Source organism: Sinohyriopsis cumingii, unplaced genomic scaffold (genome assembly GCF_028554795.1).
Source record: "Sinohyriopsis cumingii isolate HCF-2022 unplaced genomic scaffold, ASM2855479v2 utg000792l, whole genome shotgun sequence".
Taxonomy (NCBI): domain Eukaryota; kingdom Metazoa; phylum Mollusca; class Bivalvia; order Unionida; family Unionidae; genus Sinohyriopsis; species Sinohyriopsis cumingii.
The window spans coordinates 206,866-225,891 of NW_028315931.1; the positions used below are offsets into that span (position 1 = coordinate 206,866).

The following is a 19,026-nucleotide window of genomic DNA, read 5'->3' on the forward strand; positions in this document are numbered from 1 at the left end:
AATATAAGAATTATTATGGATAAGAGTGGGTTGAATCAAGACAGGGTTTTCACACTGCATCAAGCTGCTAATTTTGTCATGTTTGCGTTGAAAAGTATAATATGTAGTTTTCTTCTGGCAACAGTGGTTGAACTAAAATACTACTCTGCTTGCCCTTGAATTTATTTCACATTAAAATTTTGGCTAATGTCAGCGATTTGAGAAATATGAAGACCGCATGGGTTAATTGTTGTTTTAAAGTTACCCTTGTTGTTTTCCATCACTTACAGAGCAAACATTTGTTGAAGACTATACAAATGAACTGCGTGAATTGGAAGAGTTAAGTGCAGCCACAGTTTACCAAAGAATGGAGCGAAATAGTGACGAAATCATCGATAAAAAAGTCAGCACTATATCCAAGAGGTAGATATTCATATTAGTAGCTTTTATTTTAGCCTTGAGTTGTCTTTTGCTCAAACTACCACATCACCCTATCTTCAAGGACATTGAACATAGTCAATTTGGATGTTCGAAATATTTGAGACCAAAAATAGAATTCCAATCACAAATGTTGGAAATCCTAGCGTTTGTAGGTGGCATGATGTTGATCTATAATTCTTGCAACAGCATTATGTCAATATATGTTAAGTCTAAATACAGATGTTACCAATGCAGCCCTTGCGTACAAGATGAATCTGTTCCAGTTGATAGTATACTGGATACAAAAGAAAGTCTCATTGCAAACAAAAATTCAGGATATTTTGCATAATGTATTATAACATCCATCGGTTTGTATGCAAATACCTTTGTATGTTTCCTATTTTATTTCAGCTCAATAACCTCGGTTATCCATTAAATGGAGAACCATTATGATGATCTGTACATGTATTGCCTTTTCATTAAGTCACAAAAATGTTTTTAATAAATAAGATTACTTCTTCATATACTGAACGTTGTCAAGAGCTTGATCACTGGGCAAGGACAAAACCAATGGACTTTGGAGACAGTGTCTAATATAAGGCCACTGTTACTGAAAGAAGGAAAATGGTTTCCGCACACTAGCATTTGTTCTCACCTCATACATGAAAATAAGTTTGTGGCATTAAAAGGAGAAATGGTTTCTGCAAGAATATTTTTGCTCTCGAAAATGTACTCTTTTCAACATTTTTATTTATTCACGTGTAAAATCTTTTTTACTGTATTTACTCAGAGTCGCATCTTCCACCTACGTATTAAGCAATACATACGTAGATAAGGTCGACATTTGAGTGTAGCAAAAAACTTAAATTCCTTTTCCAGTCCCCCACTGCTATGTGAAGTCTAATATGTTTGCATGTTTAGATAAATCACAAAAAAACAAGAAAAGATGGCTCGCTTTGTAATAAGTAAACTACGTTCGGAAACACGACCACTACAGAGAGAAATGAAAGTATTCTCCGCGGAACCGGCAATTACCGCAGTAAAAATGAATACACTTTATCCACCTTACCTAAACAGTCAGGTTAAATAAACAAAATCGTGGTGGAGGCAATACTGTGTTGATGTATTGAAATATGACTTATCAATTGTGAGAAAGTAAACAAGAAACAATGCTCATCTGTGTTTCCTGCCAAATACTTAAACATAAGAATCAGACCTTACTAAAATTGATTTAAATTGACTAATATATGAGGTACGAGACAGATAAAGGGATTTGTTTGTTAAGAGATACAATCAATTTAAAATTAATTGAAACTGTGTCAAACACGAATGAAAAGCAGTCTACCTAGCCGTTATATATTCCCAACACTGTTACAAAATTCTTTGGAGAACAGCTTCTGTGATGAAAGCTGGAACGAAATGAAAACGGTTATGTAGTTAAAGCTCACTGCCCCGAGAGAATGTTTAGTCATTATTTCCCATTAAATGTACTTGAATATTAAAGTAAAACAAAATCGCTGGGTAAGAGAAAGTTTTATTCAAAACATCCTGGGACATCAGTGTAATTAAATGTGCAACTGAATACGGGAATGACCTGCTGCATCTCCCCAGCATTTACACTTTGAAAACAAGACCCAAATCAATACATTTGTTTTAAATCTGCGTTCCCAAAGAATATCCTCTGCTAAGCAAACCAAGAGTGCTATTGTTCGCTGCCTTTCTAAAAAAACAAACTAATGGAATCGACTGAACAGTGGAAATGATATGTGTTTAACCATTTCATCGTGTGATCCTGAATCGATACTAGATCATGAGAAATAGACAAGCAAACCATTTACTTGAAGTTAATAAAACCCGACCTCCTCGCCATTGTGATGTTTTCTTCACAAGTAATGTCTTGTGTCTATGGTGCGACGTGGGATAGGTTAGAATGTATTAAAATAGTATGACTCTATGGAAAAGCTAATTAAAAGATATAATTTCCTGGGTTGCGGGTATACACAATTTTATTAAATTGGGTCGTGAGATAAAAAGATTAAAAACCACTGACCTAATATTCATAAGTATGCGCATTTAGATATTTAGAAATTTTTACATACTGTTACAATAGGCCTAGAAACTTTTACATAGGTTTTTATGCTAATATACTAGGAGTTTCTACTTTTTCCTTACTACTGGGTCTTACCTGCTTATGCAGTAGGATTTTGTCATTGCTGTATTTATTTAGTCTCATCCATGGTGAATAAATTATGGTCCTGGACAATTAACTTAATATACACATATGTAATGTTGTTGAAACCATCAAAATCCCAATAATTATTAAATATATTTTGAATCAATTTGATAAGAACAATGACTTACAGGCTTATATGTTTATTATTATCAACAAGATATTTTGACAGAGTTGTAGCCTTGCTGAACAAACTAGTATCCTTGCAATGTAAACGATATATCTTAAGGACCTTTGAAAAGTATTTTCATGCAATTTGGTACACACATTTTCTTCTCATACTTAAAATGGCATTATGGTTTCATCTTACATATTCAATTTTGGACACAGTTATAACCATGGCTAATCCGCTAAACATCTTTACATGGGATATTACTTTTAATCACGAAGGCTCCAGAATCGTGCAATATATTCTAATGGAAATTTCATATGAAAATTATCTTAGATGCTATATCCCTAGTATATGTTTTCTTGTCTACTCCATATTTGACATAGTTATTGTTTATGTCGATTGACTATATTTTGCCATGGGTCTTGGTTTTAGTAATCGTATCATAAGAACTCTTGAACATAATCTGATGCCATTTTAATGTTAGCATTGTTTCGCTTACCTTATGTTGCATCTTATTATATAAAACCTTAATTATATTTTGATATAATGCAGGATACTGGGCGACGCTATTTCTCTGTATATCAAAACTGTTGATGATTTATATTATTATTATTATTATTATTATTATTATTATTATTATTATTATTATTATTATTATTGAAATCAGATTGGACCAACTGGTGAAAAAATTCGACAGGCATCTGCAAACTATATCTACAAAGGAACCTAAATCTAGCAAAAATCGAACTGGTTCTTCGATTGGACAGAATACCGTGACTGCTACTGAATCTAGTTCAACAAATTTAGAGACAAAGGTAGCAAATATAGAGAGAAAGGTGAAAAATATGGAGACAAAGGTTTGTAAATCAATTGGACATATCATTAACCAAAACATAAATTGATTTTTAATACATTACCTGATCATAATACATTATGATAACTTCTACTAGCACACAAACAAATCCATAACATGTGAGTCAAGTTAATCCATAACATGTGAGTCAAGTTATTACCATATATTATCGCTTGTAGTGGCAATTATTGTCACCGAGATGGAACTCAGTTGCTACTTGTTTCCTACTTGATAGGAGATGTTTGGTGCCTAATGTAATCATTCGCCAGGTACTATCTCTGATTGTTTTTGTTGAGCATTCTTCTATTAAAAAACTTTTTGCAATTGCCTTTTCGCAACACTTTTGGTGATTCTTAGAAGTTTTCTCATCATTGATGTATGTTCCACCTATTCCATTCGCAATGTTCACATTATATACCAATAGCTGGGACTTCAGATGCCATTTTTGTTATAAGATAAGCTAACCAGTGTCACCTTAATTGTCTACATATATTGTCAATATTACATAAAGGGCATCACAGTATATTTATTATCTTTCATCCCATGTAAAGCAGAAGGTATTATTCTTCGTTTGATTTGTTTACACCATTTTTGAGGCTATTGTTCTTTTTTATTATTTTGTTCCTCATTAATACGATACATTTTGAAATTTAACTTGTTTATACAAGGTTACAATTGCTACCTATTTTACAGAGTAGTTAAAGTAGGTTCTTTGTTAAAATAAGTTTATAGTCAAATAGCTTAATCCAAGACCTGCTTATTATACATTGGAGATTTTATCTCCTGTAGATCAGCCTATATCAACACACTTGAACGTCTGTATAGACACACCTGAACGTCTGTATATACACACCTGAACGTCTGTATAAACATACCTGAACATCTTTATAAACACACATGAACGTCTGTATAAACACAAAATGAACATCTGTATAAACACACCCGAACGTCTGTATAAACACACTTGAACGTCTTACATATAAAATTTAGAAATTGTAAGAAGGAAATATGTTCATTTCATTGTAAATATAAAACTGTATGGATTTCCATGAATTAAGTCAAATTCATTATGACCGAAAATCTATCTCATATTTGTTTATCCCTACTGTTAAGAAGACAAAGTTTGTATCTTTGTTTTTGACTACTAGGCCACGTCGCTTCCTCATATACCTGAGGACAAATTTCAAACAGATTTCATACAAGTAGTGTGATCCAGATTGTGGAGTGAACCAAAAGGTTTTTATCGACTTGAATATGACCATCGCAAGATCGATGTGTTGTGTGAATTGATTTGAATGTTTAACGTAGCTTTAACAATGTTTCAGTCATAACGATACGATGTCTGCAATATGCCAGTCTATACTGATGTCTATCACTGGGGCATCATGCATGTAGCATGATGTCCCACCCAGTCACATTATCCTGACACCAGGCCACCCAGTCCTAACACTAACCTCTTAATGCTGAGAGCCTAGTGAGGCAGTTGTTAGTACCATTTTTGTAAGTCTTTGATATGACTCGGCCGGAAATCGAACCCACGACCTCCCGCATCTGAGGCGGATGCTGTAACCACTATATCGAAATGTCACTAAGGATCAAATTTGTGTGGATCAGATCAACAATCTTACTGCACATGTTTGATCAGGTATTTAATTAGGGGCTTAAACTTCGCCTGTAGATCATTACCTTCAGAAAGCCTTGATATTAATGAAAATGAACCATTGCTTGCATCACATATAAGCAAAATCAGCTTATTGGTACATTTCCGAGCTATCCTCTGACCACTCAAGCCTCACAGTTGATGTCCTTGGATTTACCAAAACCATTTTTATTTGGAAGAAATTTGTATTCCACTTCTGAACATCTGAATTTGTTCTCGACAAATACTACTCAAAGTAATACTGCGACTGCAGAATTCTCTTTCCCCAAATCATTACCGTAATAAGAACTTTCTGTGTTGTGAAATAAATCCCAAAATATCATAAAAGTTAAATCACATGTCCAAAGTATAAATTATTCCAAATGAATTCCAGTGGTGCTTCGAATGAATTCTAATCTTGGCTGTGCTGATGTACTAATTGCATGGATTAGTGTTAATGTCCTTGAATGAATTCTCACTAATTTATACATTGTGATTTAATAATGTTCTTTTAGGATTTTATGTTTTAAATGTCATATCTCTTACCATTTTTACCTTATAACGAATGTTTTTACTTTAAATATTATTAATTATCGTCTAGTATTCCATATAAACTATGTCAAGCTTACATCCGTCTACCCATCAGTTCCCTCGTCTCGCTACCCCTCAAACCCAAGCAAAATAGAATAAACCATTTGTTCAAGTATGTATATTGTAAGACATATGAACTGGCATGGCTCCGCGGTTAGTTTGATAAACTACAATCAAAGAGAGTGGATTGTCGAAACATACCATACTTAGTACAAAATAATAGACAGGTCTTGCGGTACCATAAATCCCCAAACCAACGAGCCACCAACCATCACCATATGATAAATCATTTATGATGAGATGGGTTTCAAACCCCCTCTCTGAATTAACTTTACCTTCCTAATTAATGTGAAACGTATTCTATCTCATTGGTATTTTCCATCTACAAGGATAGTTTAAGTTCAGCCCAGTAATTGCATTTTGCATGTTGTGTCTATTCAATGCAGACATATATCATATGAGATGTCTATTATATGTCAGTGGTGGCCAAAACCTTACTCATAAGATTAAATGACCATAGGTTTGCAACATAGAAAATTCCCTGAGATATTGGCAGGCAAAAAGCATACTGATTATTTTGGGTAACAACTGTTTTCGATTATTTCGTCAGGCAAGGGTGAAACAATTTTCAAATTTGCTGCATACTTGATTGAAATTTTATCTTGTATTATTCATGGTGACAAATCCACATTTGATATCTGCCACATGACAGGCATGCACAGTGTCCTAGTGGACTCACTTGTCATACAAAATCAAATAATCAACAACGAATTGATTGATTCACAAGTCCTTATTCAGTAGAATCTGCTCCCATTGAGCAACTCCGTAAAGTAATGGAGCTCCCAACGTTTGTCCACCGATACTTAGCAGCTCAGAATATTTGAGGGTACGTGATGCCATAACAGTGTCATTTACCCACACGTTGCCAGCTTCTTGGCAAAAAAACCAGGAACATGCACACTAAAACTCAACCATTGTGGCAGAACTGCTGTCTTTTCAGAACAAATAATAAGGCGTGATTATCACTGACTTTGCTTGCTAAAGTTGGAGTGACTAGAAATTATGTCATTGGCTTTGTTCCGGCACCTACTCCATATTTATTGCGAACTCTGTGCTTTGACAGCAGTGTTTAAGAACACCTGAGAAACTAGTTATGATTGCGATACTGGTATCATAATTACTGAAGATTAAAACAATGGTATAATATGATTGGAGAAAGAAGTCGTCAATAGTTTTTAATAGCTCCAGATCGACACCAGATGCTGGCAATGAATAATTTAATCAACTTACTTCATACAGTCTAGATTATCATGTTTGCTCGCAGATGCGTGAAAACGAATATCGGTGTAATCTGCAGTAATCTTTGTTTCCTCTTTTTATTGGTGTCGATGATTGTTTTAAATGATATACTCGCAAAAATGGGTACTTTACCAAAACCACGTAATGTGAAACCCACTAAAATAAAGTATACGGATATAAACTTGTTTTGAAAGACAGGTTGTTTCTATGTAATACTTTCCCGATCATAATAAGAGCTCAACCTCATAAAGCCTCGCCTTAGCTACGTCTATAGAAGGGTGGGCACTTCACATTCTGGATTACCCTAACCCATTTGAACATTGCCCAGTGGATGCAAAACTTTACTATTCTAGTTGAATAAAAATCATGTGATTAATAATTTTTCTTTACAGCTGGATTTCATGTCTGAACTGTTGCAATCGATCGACCACAAACTTGGAGCCAAACAGACACTCACTGGTGAAACTGATGTAAAAGTAGAAGGTATTATTCTTTGCGTTTGATTTTCCGTAACACTATTTTAGAGGCTTTTGTGTTTTCATTATCAAAATAATGATGAGTATGTTCATAATCAGCTGTTAAATACATGCTTTAGCAAGCTTTCAGTGTTTAGTGTAGGATGTTGTTTCAACCCCCATGGCTGTTTCAATACTACCTCACGTGACCTCGAAGTAACTGCTACACTGCAATGCTTTTCATGAATTTGTTGCAGTCATAAAGTCAGTCATCTGCTATATTTCTTCTTCAAAATACATTATTCTATCATTATGCTTAAGGGAACTATCACTAACTAGCATATATTGTCCTTCTAGTTAGACGTTTAGCTATGGGACCTCAATCGTGTATAATTATATATGTGGCGGTCAGATTGATCAACCCTTAATACACTGTAGTGATTACTTCTACACGACCTGAACAGCCTGTTTTCCTCTGTTAGAGAGAACTAACAATCCAAGACTATCTGGTGCAAGCAAAATGGATTTTCCCTTCAACTGGGAAGTATTCTCCATCCATCTTATCAACATTTCTAGCTTATTTCTCTCACCATCGTTTACTATTTCGAGTTTCTACATATTTTACTTATAGGTGCCATGAGACATACCTGCAAAGTCACTAATTCTTTCCAATGAATATAGACCTGAAGCATAACAAACTTAAATTGTTTTTATTATGTGAAGCGTTTTTCTTCTTTTGCATTTTTAACACCATGTTAGGTATTTTTTATTTAATTTAAATCTTATTCAACTGAATTGTGTATTTGTTAGATTTAATTCTTTAGACCATTATATGCTATTATAATGTAACTTTACTTACTGGAATAGAGCCAGGTCTGACCGATTTTTAAAAATATGTTTGATGTAAACAATTTTATAAAGATAATGTTTCTAATGGCGACCTAGTTCCTGGCCTTGATTAAAAATTCAGTGATAGTTGTAGTAAACAATATTACTTTTAAATTCTTTCCCAGAGTAAAAGTCATTGATTTCAGTTAAGACCATACTGGGATTACATGACAAATAACATGTGTTTATTGTTACAAACTTCTGGCTATTATAGAAGGATGAACTATTGACCTCCCTCTGGGCATCTTTTGCGTCTTGGTTCTACTTATTTTTAACGTTTTTGTCATTCGTGCCTTAACACTTGAGAAGTCAAGTTGTTTTATGTTTGGCAATTTTTATGCTAATTATTTTATTTTATTCAAATTATTTAGATTTCAAGTAATTGTTTTCCCTGGAAATACTAGTGCTCTAAATTAATTCTTACACAAAAACATTTATCGAAATGTATAGAGATTTCAAACACTGGAATAATAGTTTCTGTGATTCAACAAGAGGCTGTTGATACTGCAGCAATTCAAAGGTTACAACAGACGTCATCATCTTCCATTTTGGATTTCATCGTGATTCGAACTCAGTTTCACTTAGGAGTGTTTAAGAACAGGACATCTATTTTTTAATTTGTGGACTAATTCTGGATTTGTTTCGTAAAGCCGAAAGTTCTTTTTCTCATTTTTATCTTGTTTTCTAAGGAAATAAACTGTTTATGAACTTTTACAAAAACTTTTGTCTTTACTTTTTTCGTGATATTTTTTGTAAGAGCCTAAACACGTAACAATTAAATACCGCCTATGCTATGTTACTTCTGCTAATAATGTGAAGTTTAGTGCTTCTTATTTACAGGTACTAAGTACGGTTTGTGTGGTAACTTATGAAGTTAGGTGAATATTATATAGGGTCTCTAAATATACTATGTTTGGTAATGAATTGAACCTGCTGAATATCAATTACTATTTACACAGTTGATATATGTATATAGTATCTGTATATAATACTGCAAGTAGGCACTGCATATAATATTTGTAGCAATTATATTAAACTAAACGAATGCTATGCTGGCACTATGTACAGTCTGTGTCGGATAAAAGAATACTAGTATGGTTGTCAAAATTAATAGTCAGAATCATTTGCCCTCACAACATTACATACCTAATAGTTATATTTGTCTTGCTAACATGTTAACGTACATGTTATCCTGGATACAATATGCTGTAATGGGACAGATAACTTCAGATTGCTTAGCAGTGTCTTCTATCACCTGAATTTATCAATGCAAATACTGCACCGGTCAGATATCAGTGTGTTGCATCATATGGAATCCTCAAGAAAAATCATTCATACATTTGCGCAATATGACATAGCAGCATCACTTGTCAGAACATACAGTGGGGTAACTCATGGCACTTACTAATGACGGACTTCCTAAATTCCCATTAGGAAGAGGTAGCCAGACCACATTTGGTATGGATCATGAAACTGTATCCTTCCATGTGTTAGAAATCAGTGCCAACTTATGAAACAAATGTAGCAGAGAAACAACCAGGTGTAGGTACTTCGTTATCATGTGTGACATAGGGATTATAGTTACACACTGGTACAGGGAATACCTCAACACATTCTGCAATGAAATTGGTTTCATGTTGTGGTTGATGTAGATATATGCATACATTGAGAAGATCTCGTTGATCGGAATAAATTTCCTGGATAGAAACTATTCAATCATTTCTCCTTTAGACAGTGAATGGTCAGTGCTAACCAAGCACATGGAAACAGGCAGTGTGACCAGTAGTATGTAGCAGACTTAGATATTCGTGAGGTAGTCGGGACTGGTTTTCCATCAATTTTCTAAGCGAAGGGAATAGATCTAATCATTATTGACATTTATTCTCACAAAGTGGGTAAATTCACGATTGCTTGGATTCACGTCACTTCTAAGTCAATCGAACCTATACAATTTGAGGATCAAACTAAGGTTGAATAGCATTACACGTGGATTTCACTTAGGCGGCCTCTGTTAACCTTGTGAGGGAGGAATGTTTGTCAGTGGATGCCTGGCCTAGGCATATGAAGACCGTTGCCTAGACAGCTAGGAACCCACCGTCTGCAAATGACACATTCATCCAAATTTCACCTCCATAGGGACGCTGCATTAAACACCTCAAAGATTTTGCTGGAACAACTTCAACATCTGTCGAGGCTAGATCTACTTGGCGGAGAGTCTATTATGTCACAAGGGCTTCCCAAGATCTCATGAAACAAACTACTATTAACTGTCTGTGGTTCCATATCCATAACACCATACAGTTAAGTTGGTAGTAATTCAGGTCATGTAATCTCAGAAAATATGTGACGGTTATATCTTCAACATAGAAAGACTGTATTCCTATCACTAAAGGGATGACAACATACAAAATACCATTATTATATGAATGGAACAGAGCGTCCGTTGTGCATCCGTCAAACAGAAGGACACAGTCCTCATTTCTTTACTTACAAATTTGCAATATTTCTAGATGGATAGCTGCCAAGTGGATCAACCTGAAAGTAGACAATACTGGGATTCCAAGCGAGACAGATATCCTGGTACACAGTCAGCCCGATATTTACTGAAGGTTATAGTTACTGCATCATTCCGTAAGAGAGAGATATTTCAGTCTATGTAAAGGCCAGTTTACAAGGTTGAAAATCAAGCTACCACGCCACGATTTGCCACTTCTACACCAGTGTGTATTGGCAGCGGACCTCGTTATCGAAGGTGTGGTAAACAATACTACCATGTCTTCCCGCCACAACCTGAAGATAATGGACCTCAAACAGTTATAATGTCAAGTGCGGGCCATTCTGATTGATGTATTGAGAAACATGTTAATCTGATATCTACCCTTGTCCAATAGGCTGCAAATGCAGATTTACTGCTTTCTTTTCCCAAATTAATGACGTTTCAATGTTCAATATTAAAGGCAACAGTATTAATCCACCATAGAGTTAAAATATCATATTTATCATGTGATTTGATCTCCTAGTACCAGTGTCGCATCCTTTCATGGCTTTGTGGAAGCTGTAATGTGTCCTTTGGTCATCGTCTAACTTCAGCCTTCATACCAGAATCACGTGTTTAAGATGCTTGTCCTTCTTTCCCTGGCTTCAGCATCAGCGAGTGAACGTCATTTTGATTTGTTTTGATCATTTTGTTATGGTTGATGTTATGCAGCTGCATTCAGATGGTCGCACTCCAACTTCGTTTCGTTCGATGTTGCACTAGAGGCAAGAAATGTAAGAACTGAGGCCGAATGTATATCACTCAAGTTATCAAACCATCGTTTTGGCAGTATAGAACCTCCAAATGACAACATATGTTAGATTAATTTGGCAGCTAATTATGGGGCTATACCCCTTTAATGCAGGAATATCCAGAAACACAATACTTAGAGGTAGGGTGCAAATGCTATTGAAATGTTATTTTGTTATGAAAAATAAATTTAATTATGAAATATTTACATGCTTGATTACCACATTTGTGACACTTGCAAGGAATATATGAGAGCAGTATAGTAAAAGCATGGTGAATATATTCCCTAAACTCACCCTATCCATGAAACAAAAGCAAACTACATTTTAAATAAGTATACGTCTTCATTCGTTTGTTAGATTCATTCATAATTAAATTCATATTTCAAACATATCACGTGAATTAAATAGATTTTAATGTAAATAGCTGTCATCATACTGACATACTTCATGTTCTTATTGACAATGTCAAGTCTCCTTGGGAAAATATCAGAGATAATTAGACAAAATATAGTAAACCAAGATAATTTTGTATGGAAGGATAGCTTGTTGTTAATGTCTGCATTCAAAATAACTTATCCAGCTTTCATGAAACAATGATTGCTTTGGTCCAAGAATGCACCTCACTTGGGTTGTTGTTGTTGCTTTTGTATGATAAAGGAGGCGTCAATTTGTCAATTTGCATTCAAAAGTTCATTGAACACTCACAGACACATTTACACACACACACACACACACACACACACACACACACACACACACATACATATATATATATATATATATATATATATATATATATATATATATATATATATATATATATATATATATATATATATATATATATATAAGTACGTGTGTGTCTAATTTGAAAGTTGAAGAGAAAATATCATACATCATGCTATAGCATTATAACAAAAATAATTAATCGTATCAATGTTTCATTGGCATAAAACGGAACACTTTCTTTGACTGATCTTGTTAATAATACGTTACTTTGAACTCTAACATCGTCTTGAAACTTAAAGAGGTACACATTTACATAACAGTGTTTGTTTAGATGTAACTGACTGCATATTGTTTGTTAATATGTAGGTGATTTTGGGCTATGAATATATGCTGAGTTGCAAGTGTAATGTGATGCATACATCTTGAAACAGTACTGGTTATATGTTTTTTAACCTATGTATATTTAATTGGTCTGATATACTGTATATTACAAGTCGCTCCCCATAAAGTTGAAATCATTCCAACTACAGCGTATATGCTGTAACATTTTTGTATACAATGGACACAAACTAAACATGACCGCTCCTGTGACCTAAGTGGTTAGAGCGTCTGCATCGGATGCGGAAGGTTGCTGGTTTAAACCCAGTCATGCAAAGACTTATAAAAATGGTACTGGCTGGTTTCTTGCTAGGGGCTCAAATGATATATTAAAGAAACCCTGCTCTGCCATGCAAATGTTTCATTTAGGTGCATATTATATGTGGGCAATAAGTAGAGTGACGAAAGTGATAATATGAAGAATTGTATTAAAACTGAGGTTATATTTCAGATTGTATTAACTATTCAGTACAAATTTATTGAAACGTCATCAATTCAAAAGAAAGGGCTGGTAGTTAGATGTATTCAGAATTGATGTCTTTAAATGATAGATGGGAGTGGGTGTTTTGAAGTTAATTTACCTAAAACATCTGCTTCGTATTCTGCATAAACGAAGATAAAATAAATTTACTAGCATATATTTCTTCTTGTGCACGAAGAATATTTCGTATTTTTTTGTATTCTTGATTGTTTTCATTATGGCAGTTAATAATGTGGAGAACGAATTATCCTATTTGAATTGATATCATGTCTGTCATGCCATATGACATACTATGACAATGATATATCACCTGTCACCTGAACTGGTCAATGTCTATCCTGTATGGATCTTTCCCAGGGTGGTAGCTCTGTCTTATAGCAACTGAATTAGTTGTTGCAAGTCATAAACATATGGTCCAGAACACCCTCTGCTGTCTCTCTGCACAAGCAAATCAGTCAAAGTCGATGCAAATCTTGTACAGAACACCTAGCACACTATTCGGTTCAGGCAAATCCTAAACATTTCTGTTCCAGTAGCGCCTTCTATCATATGAAAAATAATGTATTTCCTGTACCGGTCATAGACGGACAGTATATCAGTGTTTCCAGTCACCTGAACTGACTTGATCAATGTACTTATAGGCTGTAGTAAACGAATAAACGGAGATAAATGATGATGATGATGATATTTGGAGCATTACCTTATCGTGAAACAAAACGTCAGTTATTATGTCAGGTTTTCGCTAATTCCTTATGATTCGCTTACTTCACATTACATTACCAATTGAGTGCTAAGAAGTTCAGACGTGATATCTCTCTTCTCTCGCTCTCACTCTCTCTTTCTCTGTATATATATATATATATATATATATATATATATATATATATATATATATATATATATATATATATATATATGTATATATATATATATATATATATATATATATATATATATATATATATATATATATATATATATATATATATATATATATATATATATATATATATGTGTGTGTGTGTGTGTGTGTGTGTGTGTGTGTTGATGGTAATTAACATGCATTTTTCGTGCAATTGCATTTTAATTGCTGCATCTTCTTTTCTCTTATCTTGTCGAAATATCTAAGGCATTTAAAAACATTGCTTGCATTGTTAATGTTATCTTGTAATTTGTGTACAATCGAAATCTCTTTCATACATATATGCTGAATTTAGGAGGCCCTTCTTACTGTCAGTGGTCATGCCTTTCAGTCGAGCATTTCCTATGAACGTTTTACTTACCAACACTCTTAACAGTATTTATTCAAAAAAAGGTTGCTAAATTACTTTTGGTTATTTAATATACACACCGAAATTACTATAGAATGAATTTAAATAAATCGCGCATGGTACCCATGCATAACTCGATTATGACTTTTTGTTTCTTTTCAGCTGGTGCACACTTGTCAAAATTTAACCAAACTTTAAATCTTATGTTTCATTCTAAGGTAATATCCCCATGTCATTGTTGTTTATTTATTTTAACTCCTTTCTAACAGTTTCTAAATACATCTCATTTCCATCTTATGTCATTCAAGTCTTCATTGACTTAATTATTCATCTAAAATGTCAGGTGTTCGTTATTTCCTGTTGATTCACTTACTTTGAGCTAGGATAAAACCTGATGAAATCTTGCGCAACGATGAGCGTCTCGAATGGTCAGAGCTAATAAAAAAGTAACGATGATTTAGCGATGTGGTCTAATATTATCAACAACAGGACTCAATATTCCAAATAAAACGTTTCTGTGCCGCGTTATGATGCGTTGCCACTCTTTATCCTGACAATAGTATTGTTCTAAAATGGAATGAAGGTGTAGCCTGATAAAAACACTCAAACTGGACAGATCATTTTAGGACAGATACTTTTAGAATCATTTATCCCGCAAACGTTTGCGCTGTGTCTAAATATGTCTTTATTGGCTTAATTTAGATGTGGAATATATTTCCCAACTACAGATAAAAGTAAGGAATTTTGCGTGAATTGTTAGGTCACCCTGTGCACTGCCCTATAATATATGTTAGCGACTGCTGAATAAGTGTGTTGTTTACGGTTTTGAAATGACAGTGGGGATCGGATTTATGTCAATGTACTACAATTGTTAATTTATTATTGTACTGTTTAACCTGATAATTTTATTTTATTATTGTATTTCAGACTAATGCCACTTATCTTCTGGCAAAATGGCTGGCTCATTCCTATGTCCTGCAACTCCATAGCGATCATATATACAAGGAACGTCCTGAACTCGGTGGCAAATCAGTGAATACCTGCTTCTGAGGACAATAAATCCATACCTGCTATGTTTTTTTTGTGCATAGGTTGAGCACGTTGCATGAGGTGCCTTTTAGAATTGTCAGCACTATATGGTTTTAATTACCAAGAAATAAAATTGTAGCTTGAGTAGTATATAAATTGAATGCACTAAACTAAAGAGACATTCTTAGTAGCAGTCTTTACATTAACTGGTACCGATATAATAGATTATTTTATTGATTGATTGTGTATATTTGATATCATAGGCAAGCTAACTGCCTGTTTTGTATGTATTATACACGAATGTAGTTTTTTACCTCTGTTCTTTCTTCGTACGGTTCATGAATTAGAGTTTCTCGACAGCTATTTTCAGCGTAAAATTATACTCTCATTAGCCTCAGGTAATGAGGCTGGAAAATTTGTATTTACATTTTTCAAGTAAATTAATACATTGGATGTCATTTATCTTGCAGTAACAAGATTACCATAATCATAAATAACATTTCATGCCTAGATGCTATGATTATCCTGTGAAAGCTCTCAATGAAGAACACTCTTGGGATCTTAAGGTTTTCTTTTTTCTGAAATTTTCCCTTTGAAAAAGTTATAACTGGATTTGATATTAATAACAAGATGATTTTGTCGTTGTCGTTGATAAACTTGTTAAATTTGTATGGAGGTATAAGTTATGTTTCACAGCAGTTTCTCTTCCACATGCAGGAAAATATCGAATCTTTGCTAATACTCAGAAAACTTTATTTGAAAGGACTCAAAAAGGATTTTAAAATTATGTAGAGTTTGGACAGGTTCATTATTTATAGTTTGGATCGTAATGAAGTAATATTGGTTAAATTGCTATAAGACCACGTTTTCTGTACTTAGTGGTAAATACTAGTTAAATTTCGTTCTGTTTATTTTCTGTTATATAACTAAATATCATGGTTTCACATAATTGTGCATACACTGCAACTGTTTCAAACATCATTAATGATAACGATTTTAATTGTTTTTCTCATCTAATGTTTATATGGAGACATATTTCTTTTAAGATGTCGGCAATTCAGTTATGAAAGAAAATGTTAATTATTTTACTTTTATTTGCTGTACATTTCAAAACATAATAAATAGAAAATTGCATGACAAATTAGACAATGCGGATCGTATTCTTGAAGACAACGTTATCAGCTCTTATGAATATATTGCTCATGTACAGTAAATCACTAAGAACATTTTTGTAAATGGTCATATTATGTTAATTTATTTCCTAATATATGCAAAGGTTCCGCTATACAGTTGTTAAGAACATTTGCGAGAGTGACCAGTTTAAGGAGTAGTTCGCATTTGCAACATGCATGGAAAAAGAGTTTTGGTATGTCTGCATGCTGCTTTCATGAACTGTGACTGATATCGCTTTGTATGTAGTAACTGTGCAAACGTAAAGCAGATCGTTGATTATGATGGTTGCACCTGTGATCGAAAAATGAGATTGCGCTAGTTCAACGTACCCCATTGTAACAGTTTTTATAATAAGGAAAACGAATTTCACCAAGGTAGAAAACATTAGTTTCGGAATGTGCAAGAAATGTGTTATAAAATACATAGACTTTTATAAAACTGTTATTGTCATGTGTTTTCCAGTTTACTTTTAACTCAATAAATTAAAAATGGCCAAATAGACCTAGCAGTCGTTTCAGAAGTTTATATCCATAGTAGGTATAAACACCAAGATCAATGGAATCAAAAGTTAATTTAAAAAGACTTAAAGCTATATAATTATGAATTTGTTTTGGATAGGGCATATAGCTCTTTTTTAATAACCAGGGTAACAAATGAGAAAAACGTAGGGAATTCTTTTTCTTTAAAAATCAAACCAGTATTAAGTACTAAAAAGTAGAGCAAAACAAATGTAGATTGTTTTATAAAACACTTGTAATATGACTGTGATAAACTATATTTCGGCATTTAAATTTTTTGTGTGTTTTAAAGAGAAACTGGAAGCGTATATAACAGTTTTCAGTTCATATCAACATTTTCAGGTTTTGTTCAATATTCAATACAAATTTATTGAAAAGTCATCAATTGTCAATTCATAATTATTCACTTTTATTGAAGTGTTCTTGCAAACGCTTCATCTCATTTCAAACAAGTATTATGCCAGAAATGTAAAATCGCGAAATAATAAATTTAAATATATATTTGTCAAAAGGTATGATACATAAAAGTTAGATGTGGACAGAGGAAGCTCATTCCACGAGTTACCTGTAGCTGGTGCACAACTGGCTCGGACAGTGTTTTAGTCCATATCGTACGTTTATTCAAATGAGACTACGGATTAAACACAATTAAGGCCATATTTAAATACTTGACAACTTTAATTTATATTTCTAAGCGTTTGCTTTTTAAAATTATATTTTGAGTTTATTGTATACAAGATAAAGATCTATACAATCATGTTTTAAATTGACAGACGTGCACATTAAAACTTAAACTACATAATACTGATTTGCTGAATGTGTATACAAATTACAGTTATATAATTGCTCGCTCAGGTCTGCATGTTTTGATAGAACGTGGAACAATTTAAGTTATTTAGAAGATTCAGTTCCTCATTAGCCATTGTCTAAGTGGGCTTTCGATTGCTTTCTTAATAGACAGTGTCCTACAAAAAAGCCGCAAGAACAGAAATAGAAGGATTTGCTTTCATTGATCCTTTCCGAAGCATATCAAGCATTGCGCAAAATCAAACACCTATTTAACCCAACAACCAATCTAATCCCAGTAAAAAGCAATTTGTTTGAGAACAGATATGCTTGAGCTAGTGTTCAGTGACCGATATATACCTTAAGTGTTAGATCTAAAAGTGATATTAGCATTTTGCATTTTTGTTGAAAATCACTATAAAAACGTTTTGTTTCTACAATTTGAGCTTTTTCCGTGCATTCTGAACTTTCAGTTATGTATCTATATCCTGGTTATCGATCTGGTGAACTAGTTAGCCATTCAGTCAATAGCAACGAATATGACCGAGGTACTAATTGGTATTATTGGTATTAGTTGATAGCGCAACATTAGATGTTACAGTCAAGAACTCATATTAGATAGTCAATAAAGTCAGCAGTATTAATGTAATAGTTCACTTTGCACTCACTTAATTCTGTAGAAAGCATGCATATTTACTAACTTAAGCACTAAAAGTTCATTTTTTATGTCCATTTCTCGTAAGTTGTGTATAAGAATTGTATGGAAAATATGAGGAAAAAACCCCAAACAAAACCCGTTCTATTTAGTTGAAAAAGTCCAAAGAGGAGTTCCCCGAGTAGCAGAGTGGTTTAAATCGCTCGGCTTTACCAATCAGTGCCATGCCTTTTCTTTATGCATGGGTTCGAG

General features: G+C 33.6%; 1 protein-coding gene across 1 annotated transcript in view; it reads left to right on the top strand.

Moving 5' to 3' along the window:
• Positions 1-18,470, top strand: part of LOC149773236 (transient receptor potential cation channel subfamily M member-like 2) — a 110,050-nt gene extending 91,580 nt beyond the window's left edge. Inside the window, exons 15-18 of the mRNA XM_089946573.1 lie at positions 270-402; positions 3,409-3,598; positions 7,516-7,606; positions 15,541-18,470. Of these exons, the coding sequence (XP_089802699.1) occupies positions 270-402; positions 3,409-3,598; positions 7,516-7,606; positions 15,541-15,545 (419 nt within the window). The 3' untranslated portion in view covers positions 15,546-18,470. The remainder of the gene's footprint in view (positions 1-269; positions 403-3,408; positions 3,599-7,515; positions 7,607-15,540) is intronic.
• Positions 18,471-19,026: the final 556 nt, after the last annotated feature.